Here is a 10,419-nt window from a genome sequence, read left to right as displayed (position 1 = left end):
CGATGACCCGGTCATGTCATCAAATTATTGGCTTCGGAATGTGACCAAAACTAAAAAATCTCCATGAATTCAAGGCTTCATGGGGTGTGTAATTGATAGAAAATAAGTAATTATTTGGGTGAACTACTCCTTTAAGCAGGGATGTTGTTAAACCGTAATATAATGTACGTTTCTGACCATGGCTTCATAACACCAGCAGATCACTTCTCAGTGTTCCCGAAATGACAAAACGAAAGAGGAGATGGAAAAATCCAGAGGAGGATTGTTTCATCACTAATAAAAATTGGTGTAGGCCAAAAGACGTGCGATCGTGACTTGGAATGCTCAAATGTTGCTGTCCTTTTTATCTAAATTAAATTCTGTGATATGCGTGGGGGTTTAGATTCATCCACAAGCCAATTAGCAAAGCGCTATGTCGCTGCTACAGTACATGATGAAATAAACAGATTACAAATTTAGCACTTGAATGCTGCCGCTATTGTTTTGGGAGACAGAACGAACCTCAGAAAATGATGCCAAACTTTTACCAAGATGACACATGTCCCACAGTATAAAGGATTAAGGACAGTTACAGTGTGACTCATATTCATCCTTTTGGCAAATCTGATCACAACATTCTTTTCCTTAATCCAGTATATGAACAAAATCTTAGAGATTTGAGGGAAATTAGATGTTGGCAGGACTTTCTCTGCAGGATGTGTTGGGTGGACTGACTGGGATATGTTTGTACAGTCGGTTGCAAGACCCGAAACACCCAGTGACTTCAGGAAACAACAATGATGATGTGTCCAAGTTTGTGCATCAGTTTATGTTCTATTAACTGAAAACCAGGAGTGGGAGTACCAGTGACAACCACGAACAGACTGGGTGACGACCACGAAGAGTGTGGTGACATCTGAAGAGACAGAGGACGGCCGGAGAGACGGCGACCCGGGTTGGAGAGGGTTGGCAGCCCAAACCACTTCTTCCGTGAGGAAGAACCAAAAGCTACAGGCTTTTGGAGGTGAAACCTGCAGGGAGGGTTTAATCCATCAAGGCAGAGTGAGATGTTTGTGCCCAGCTGCAACGACGACGCAACACACAGAAGATCACTTCTGGTCAGACGAAGGAGGAGCCAGGCCCGGAGGCAACCCACAGTGCCTAGAGCCTCCTGGTGTCGCCAACACCTGCTGCATCTCACCTAACCTGGCCTGGCATTGGCCAGACTGATAGCGTGGATTCACTCACATACGTTCCAACTGTGAGTGGATCCGCGTTATTGGCTGGCTAGTGCCAGGCTAACCCTAACCCCTAATTAGCACTGTCTCTAACCCCCAAGAGACAGTGGGGGCAGTAGCATGCCACTTGGACACAGGCCGGGGTCTGATCAGCGTCGGAGGAGGGTGTCTGTTGCAAGACCTGAAACAACAACAGTGACTCCAGATAACAACACTGATGATGTGTCCAAGTTTGTGCATCAGTTGATGTTTTATTAACTGGACAGAGCTCCTGAAATTACGTCAACAAGTTTACAGAAATTGGGACGAGCAACACAGGTGGATGACGTTGTACCCAAAAAGAAAGTTAAAGTTTTTCCGATCTACAGTGCATTTTTGCTAATCGTCGTGCAAGAAGTATTATACTTAATAAAGGAGCACTTCACCCATGTTCAACCTTATCTTCATATATTGGTCCTAATGATCATTATAAGATGGCACAATTTCCATGTGCTCTGAAACCTGCCTACCAGGGACATCATCGATAGGGATTCAAAGCTAATAGAAACTGTAGCCTTTCTCTTCCTAGAAAGTTAGCATGCTGAAATAGATTGATCTTGCTTTAATACAAAATAAAATTGAAATCTTGTTTGGATTTACCAAACCTGCCTACCGCTGATTTCACTGGTAAGCAGGTTTCTGAACTTCCAATGCCGTCCTCTGAGACACAGAGTGAGTAGACACATTACTGTACGGTATGAAAATAGCCATTCCTGGGACCCGCAAGTTCTGTGTCCCTGCTGGACATTTACCACAGTAGATGCTTGAAAAGAGCAAAAATGATTACGAATGACAGGCAACACGCCGCAAGTGGACTGTTGACAATGCAGACTGGCAAAGCACTTGTTTTGGGGCTCAAGAAGAGTTTTTCCTCAGCAGCTATCAGAGCAATATACAAAGATATTAACAGTAAACAAAGGAATAGGGGGGGGGGGGGGGGGGGGATCCCATTTGAAACTGCAATTAACTGTAATAGAACAGATTCAAACCAATATTGCACAAATTAATCTGTATACATGGTTATGCCTTATTGCAAATGAAATAAATCTAGCACTCTAACACTAAGCTCTAAAAATACTTTTAATAATAATAATTATGGCCAGTGACACACTACGCTAACGAGGAGAATGTGCCTGCCTGGAGAGAGTAGTCTGTAGGTCAGAGAAACAGGTTCTGACGTATGTTTTACTGTATGTGTGTGAGCGTGTGTGTGGTGTGATGTGATGTGATGTGTGTGTGAGTGTGTGTGTGTGTGTGTGTGTGTGTGTGTGTGTGTGTGTGTGTGTGTGTGCGTGTGCGCGGGCGTGCGTGTGTGTGTGTGTGCACGCGTGCGTGTATACAAGCATGTGTATATATGTAGTGTCCGTGCACATGCCCTTAGGATGGTGGAGACTGCAAGCTTCATCCACAGCTGTGTCCGAGACTCGACAACCTATGTCATTCCTGCACTGGGTTGCAATTGTCCCCAGGCAGTACCCTGTCCTAGCAGGCAACAGCCGTCAACAACTGACTTCCAATTCAGACAGCTTGTTGCCTGTCCACAAATTGTCTGGTAACCCTTAGCAACCATGGGAACCAGCTAAAAACCATGCCATAAGAGGTCCATGTGGTGTCTGACCATACACATTTAAATTGGCTGTCTGGTACATGATTACTGAAATGTTGCACATTCAATGAACGTAGCTTGAACATGGCTGGTTTCAGAGCAGCAGCATTTTTCAGTAGAGTATTTTTGAGTTTTGGTCAATGAGGTTTGATGCTGTTGTTTGTTATTTTTAATTTATTTTGTTACCTTGCTTTTCATTTTATTGGATTGGGATTTATTATGTTATCATGGATTTTATTTGGTCGTCTGCCTAAATTTTAAAGCACTTTGGGTCAACTCCTGCTGTTTTTCAATATTGTCGCTGTCGAGACGAAACCGTGTATGTCAAAAATTATTCCTTTGTGTTATTATTTTTTAAACTAAAATAGTCACAACATGTTGCATCGCGACGCGTAGTGAGCTTGTAGGATCTGCTATTTTCACTACTTTTTTTCGACACTCTGGTATGATGAAATACGGCATTAATTTACGAAAAAAAGATACAAGGTTTTGGATATACAAGGTTTCTGCCCAACAGCAACAATATGCTATAAGATGTGTTGACTTGACTAGTCAGCAGAAATGGATGAGATCTGAATGGTAAGACTTCAGAGATGCCCGACCTGTTGTCATGTCAACCTAACTCCAGCCCATATTGATTCGCTTATTTCAGTCTCTTTAAGTCTTTGCTCACATTGATCAAATCAAGTTATCGCATGAAATGCTCGATGTGTAAACAGCCGGGCAAGTGATATTTTGCATAGTTTTAAATTGGAGGGATGTTTTCATTCATGTTGTCATCACCTGCCCTGGGCACATAGTGCTAACAGTGTCTGACAGCTAAATGTACAGTACAGTAAGTACAGTAAATGTATTGAGACTGCAAACGACAGGTTTAGATTTTGTCATTAATTGAAAGGAGTAAATCAGACCTGTATTTTTAGGAATGGCGGATGTCATTTAGTGTATAAAAAGTTATATTTCATTCACCGTCAAACTTTTTGAGAACATTTTGCACTCCTACACACACACACACACACACACACACACACACACACACACACACACACACACACACACACACACACAAACACAATTCTGCCTGTCTACTGTTCTCTTGGAAACCAACAACTGATTTTCATCTCTATTTTTACTGTCATGGGTGATATTCTCTGCTCCCTGCCTCCGAGTCCCCACCGTATTGTCACTGTGCCCTGCCACAGAGCTGAATTAGACTATCACACTGTTAAACTCAAATCTCAATCAAAGAGGAATTGGTAGAATGTACACCTAACTGTAATGGACAGGTGACTATAGTTGAATATACTAAAAACCTTATGGCTTAACTTTTGTGTAGAGTTACAGTATAACGATGGACCCAAACGGGTCCGCTGTTACACAAGTTAAATCAACACTTTTACTGTGTACATCATCACATTGTCATCACCCTCACTACACTGAAAACATGTTTACTTAATCACTCACTGCAAGTTGCTCTGGATATGACAACTAACTGTACTGTGTGTCTGAACTGTAATAAAACCCCTTTTAAAGCTGTTTTCAAACTGAGAGCATCACTGATCTGAACACAGGGTCTCTGTGTGAAGAAAAAAAATCCCACCATCGCCCCACACCCCCAGCTGCTCCTCAGCTCTGTGCTGGAAAACAGTGCCTCCCTTGTGAGCCTTGCATATTCTCAGACTAGCTAACCGAGTTCCCTAATAAGATCGCTAAGAGCAGCAAGCCCCACATTGAAAGTGCATCAGAGTGAATCCCTTCTGTTGTGATGATAATTGTGAAACAGTCTGAAAAAGTAAGGTCTGTATGGCGCCTGGCAGGGGTCATCAATATGTCCGTACACATTTGTCTGTGGCAAGACTTGGCCCAAGACACAATTACTGAATGTCAGTCCCCAGGTTTTCTTCAGAACATGTATGACCCTGATTTACTATGACACATTAGGAGTCCACTAGCACAGTGGTTCGCAAACTTTTTTATTTTCAGGGACCCCTATGGGTCCATTTGGTTCCATTTGTACACACTCAGAGTTACATGTCCATGGCAAACATTTAATTTTGCCAAAAATGTCCACCACAAGCCAGCATGGCGATAACCCCTGAGCCTGAGGGACAAGCGGGTGTTCAAAGGGTTGGCTACCACCTGCGTGGAAGTGGAAGCTCGGTGTAGATATATATTTAGAGGCAACCATATCATGCTGGCATTGCTGGGACACCTACGGACATTATAAGTCAATGCTTGATGCTAAGAGGCAGAAAATAGAACATACGCATGGATATTTCTGTTGATTGGCCACTGATTGTACCACAGCAAGGGACACCTGAGGTTTTAATGATTTGTGCTGAGTTCTTGTTCCTCATTAATGCTGGTCCATTGCACTGGGCTGAATTCTGATTGATTGCTTATGCCTGCCTGCATTCCAATTGCCTACAATTACCATCTCCTGTTCCTGCACAACTGCTGACCTGGGGTTCATGATCCCAGGACTCTCGCAGTGTTCAGGGACTTTGAGACCGAACCAGGATTTAAAAGATTTAACTACAAACTACACTGGTTAGAATTGATCTGAATTGTTTTTACATGGAAAAAAAATAATTATGGTAGTGTAAGGTTACATTTTCTCTTTTATGTTCCTGGGGTAATTACCAGTGGTGGGAAAATTACTCAAATTTTGTTACTTAAAAAAAAGTTAAAGTATCAATACTGCAATGTAGGAATACTGTGTTACAAGTAAAAGTCCGGATTTCTAAATTTACTTGAGTAAAAGTACAAAAGTATTGGTATCAGAATGTACTTAAAGCACCAAAAGTAGAAAGTACTCATTCTGCAGAATGTCCCATTTCACAATTTTTTAAATATATATACAAATCTTTTGAAAATAGCAGATCAGCTATTTTCAAATGGCCGAAATGTATATAGGGCTGAAGTGGTTAATGTATTTTTTGTAATAATAATCAATCAATCTACAAAGTAACTAGTAACTAAAGTTTTCAAATAATTAATTGTAGTGGAGTGAAAAGTACAATATTTACCTTGTGGAGTAGAAGTAAAAGTCACATTGATTATGGTTCAATGAGTGAACACATGAAGTGTGCCAGAAAAGCTGTGAAGTATTACATGTGATGTCATGTAAATGCAACGTTCCCACCTGCAAAGGTCAACCACTTTAATTACACACTCATTGAACAACGTCCAATCAAAATCTCAGGGCCTTGTGTTGCACTTTGACTTCACACAAGCCTGTCATTGTCAACATGTTCAATTAGTTTCTGCTTGGCTTTGGTTGTCGCAGGAAGAGGCCAACAACAGGCTGCATTTGTATTCATAGAAACAACAGCGATATTGGTCTGGGAGGGAAAAACAGTTTCAAAACTGTATCACTTTCACCCTCAACCAACTGAAAGCTCATCATGTAAGCTTTTCAACACGTTTCATGCCAAACTCTGCAGCTATCCAACTTATGGAAATAGGATGGCCATCAGCTAGTATACAAACTGAGAAACGCTTTATTCCGATACGCATGCACGCACACACACACGTTCAAGTGGCGTACCCACGGACGCTGGTCTGGAGTACGGACGTCACGTGACAGAACATTTGAAAAAGCTCCTCTTTTAAAGTTCCTCTTATGCATGCATCCCACCACTGACACGGTCCTGGGTAGGCTACCCAGCCAGGCAAAGACTTGCTCACTGGGGAATGCCCTTTTCTTGGACGTTTTTTCATGGATTCAAATGGCTGTTGCTCTGTTCGCTTCAGCAAAAACAGCTTGAGCTGAATATTTTTCATCTTGTTCAATATGGATGTTCTCTACCAGTGGTTTTAAAAGCTCAGGGTTCCTTGGGGGGGTTCCAAATGGACTTACAGGTCTGTAACTCTGAGATCAGGGCCGTCAATTTGGTTTGGCAAGGTATGGCAGCTGCCGTAGCTTGCCTCCCAGGACAAAATTAAAATGGAACAAATTCATACATTTATGAAATATCTCTACCATATTGAATATTGTTAAAAAATATATATAAAATAACAAAAAATTCAAATCAGAACACAATGACAGATTTCATTCCCCCCAACACTTCAGGTTCAGGACAACAGGCTGCACTTAGGCTCAATATAGTTTGACAGCGCGACGCGGGTTCGAGTCCTGAGCCCGACGGCATTTGCTGCGTGTCATTCCCTGTGTATGCTCCCCGTTTCCTGTCTCTCTTCACTAATACTATCCTATAAAGGCAAAAAAATAATCTTAAAAATATCTTAAAAAAACAATGCACTATTAAAGCTTGAAAAATATAGAAATCAAGTTTTCTCCTTTCTTTCTGTCTCCTTATCCTCCCAGCTCCTCTTTCTGCCATCGGCGCCCCCTGCTGTCAAGACTGTGGTATGAGCATATGTGGCAGGAAGGCGCTGACGTTGCTAAGCAGCGTGTTCGCCGTGTGCGGCCTGGGCCTGCTGGGGATCGCCGTCAGCACAGACTACTGGCTCTACCTGGAGGAGGGCGTCATCCTCCCCCTCAACCAGAGCACAGAGATCCGCACGTCGCTCCACTCTGGCCTCTGGAGGGTGTGCTTCCTGGCTGGTGAGTTCGGGGAACTGAGTAGCTTTTTCTACAAATAGCCGATCTGCAAGCTCACAAAGTTGCGAGGCGTTGTGAGCTTGCAGATTGGCTATTTTCACAATATTTATCTGTGGAATCTAGTCAAAACAAAATGTAATGCCTAAACTCGTACATTCCAAGTGCTTGTCAGGGTGGGGGTCCCCAGTTCAAAATGTGATTATTTTGAACCTGAAAAGGTTTAGAACCACTGACATCTTTAATAAGTTTTAAATGCCTGCCTCCTCTGTTATTGTTTTGATGCAGTTCTTGATTCTGATGCAGAAATCTTTGTCTGTTTCTGTGCGGAGTTTGCATGTTCTCCCCGTGTCCCCTAGGGTAGGTACCCTCATGAAAAACATGCAGTAATCCTGGTCTCTATACTGCCTCCCCCTGGTCAGCCGGGGCGCCTGATGGAGGGGAAAGGAACTGGTTGGAATGACGTGTTGATGTGTTCCTTCCACGCGCTACGTCTAACCGGGGAAACTCCCCCTGTCAGGTGATAAGAAGCGGCCTGCTCACTCTTCATGCATTGAAGGAAGCATGAGCTCAGTTTGGGGCTCTCCCCTGGCTGGCAGAGGGAGAGTAGCGCCCAGAATTACAGCTTAGGCAATTGGCACTGGGTGAAAAAAATGGGTTACAAAAATCGTGGGATAAAATATTTAGAGAGAAATATTTATCTTATGTGATCACAGTTTTATTATTCTGGTCAGGGTTCATTCAGTCATTCCATGTGCAAGAGATCTTTGCTGCAGTTGTCTGCTTGAATTGCTCTGTTCTATAATTGCTCCACTTATACTTGTTCCACCCCTGACATGGCGTCCAGTCTTGGTGAACATGGTGGACTTTCGGTTGGAATTAGGTAGCAGATACTTTCCACCATACAGATAAGTGGACAGCCATAAAAGGACTAATGGGATAACGTGTGTGGTAGGGTCAACTGAGTGACATTATGGTCCACTTAGCGGTTCTGGCTCACAGTGTTTGACCCAGAAAAGCCCACTGTGCACTATCATGCTACGCCGTTTTGTCATAGAGTCGTAATGTGACTGTGTTGTGTTTGGGCTGGTATCGATGCTGACTTTGAGTTCATTGGGTGTTAGTGATAATGCTATTAGTTATAGGCTTTGTTGATGTATACAGCCTCTGTCTACAGTATAAACATGTAAGCAAACACGCATTTGTGTTTCTTCTTAGTTTTTTATGCCAGTTTAATATGTTTTGCTGATCACTGCCTTATGCTCCCTTATTACTGACTCCCTACTGCCTTATGCTCCCTTACGAGTACATTTTACTTTACACCACTGCACACCGCATCCATAAACCTCCTCTTTTGGCCTTCCTCTTGCCTGGCAGCTCCATCTTCAGCATCCTTCTCCCAATGTACTCCTCATCCCTCCTCTGCACATATCCAAACAATCTCAACCTTGCCTCTATCGTCATTGTGGCCAGACATTATCACTGAGCAATTTCTATATGAGTACTTACTGATGTTTCTCTCTTTATTTTCTTTTTTCAAATAATAAATGCATAAATGACTTATATTAGATACGTATAGATGTGTTATCTTATGTGATAATGAAGAAGCATAATTAACATATTACTGAACTCTCACATCGTATCTTTCTTTTCAAACAACTTAACAATTTCTCCTTTAAATGAAGGCGAACATTCTTTCTTTAAGTTGCATCTCAATGAGTCACTTATCGATGTGAACATTTGTGTTTACTTTATTTTGTCTATACTCTCCCTTCAAAAATGTATTTGATGGAGGTTGGTGGGCGTTCATAGGCTACTCTGGAGGCTGGCAGAGTAGACAGCTAAATGGATTCGGGGAAGCCATTTTCACACTGATCTGACAACTTAATTATACAAGCAAAGGGATCCCAGCAAACCCCAGAGACCTAACCTTACATTAATTCAATTATGGTTGACTGGCAGCAAGGATACAATGTGTTCAGTCAATTAATTCCAAGCTGCTGCCAAAGGCCACAGTGTGTGGGAGCAAGGGGGTTGTCGTGATAGAGAGAAGGAGGGGTAGAGAGAGAGAAGTGATAGCAATGGTAGCATTAAATTGTCTTATACCCTCTGCCCTTACCTGCTGTCTTACTTCCCTAACTCCCTTGTGTTCACATTTTATTTTTTCTCATCTCACAACTAGAATCAGGAACGTGGTATGTGTTTGTGCATTTGCATTCCCACAGCAGACCAGTTGCCAATTACCTCCAAACTTGTCAATGGTCTGGCCTTGACTGATATTTGAACAGGCCCCTGAGGAACGGGCCAAACGCCTGTAGGATGCTATTTCTTCTAGTTTATTTCGTTTGAAGGAGGAATCACTACACTCATTTTTTCTTAAGTCAAATAAAAGGTTATTCTAACGCAAGAAGAAATGGATTTTCCAAACCTGTGAAGTTCTTATTTGGCAGATTTTTTTTATTTTTTAAGGATCATCATGCAACGTTTCATCTAATGATCACTACATTTCATCTCCTTTGTCAATTGAGCCCTGATGTTGAAGCCAGACTCCTTATTGGCAATGACTCTGAAAATATGAACTCTTAAAAGTGAAATTAACCGCTACGTCCTATATTCTTTGTTATACAATGAATAGTGAAAACAGCTGATCTACAAGCTCACATGTTGCAATGCAACTCCTTTTTTTTCTTTCTTTTTTTTAAGCTTCATCTATGACATGCCCAAAATAGGGAGGCCAAGTTGAAAGTGTTTTAATGGGCTAACGCTAATAAGATTGTGGATCAACAGTATAAGCCCTCAAGCAATTCTTTCCACCATGGGATCATATCTGAATAATTACTTCACAGAGTACATCTGCAGACATCCTAATACCCTGCCCCCCTCTCTCTCTCTCTCTCTCTCTCTCTCTCTCTCTCTCTCTCTCTCTCACACTCACACACACTCACACACACACACACACACACACACACACACACACACACACACACACACAC

The 10,419-nt window shown here is 42.2% G+C and overlaps 1 protein-coding gene across 2 annotated transcripts in view; it reads left to right on the top strand.

The window, feature by feature from the left end:
* Positions 1-7,236: 7,236 nt before the first annotated feature.
* Positions 7,237-10,419, top strand: part of LOC308098482 (voltage-dependent calcium channel gamma-5 subunit-like) — a gene marked incomplete at both ends in the record, with an annotated part of 10,219 nt that continues 7,036 nt past the window's right edge. Inside the window, one exon of one of the 2 annotated variants that reach the window (XM_080446862.1) lies at positions 7,237-7,432. In XM_080446862.1, the coding sequence (XP_080302988.1) occupies positions 7,237-7,432 (196 nt within the window). Of the gene's footprint in view, positions 7,451-10,419 lie in introns of both variants that reach the window. The other variant, XM_080446861.1, reaches the window with a different exon arrangement.

Source organism: Gymnoscopelus braueri, assembly GCF_963280865.1.
Source record: "Gymnoscopelus braueri genome assembly, chromosome: 2".
Classification (NCBI taxonomy): domain Eukaryota; kingdom Metazoa; phylum Chordata; class Actinopteri; order Myctophiformes; family Myctophidae; genus Gymnoscopelus; species Gymnoscopelus braueri.
This window is presented reverse-complemented; position numbering and strand designations above follow the sequence as displayed.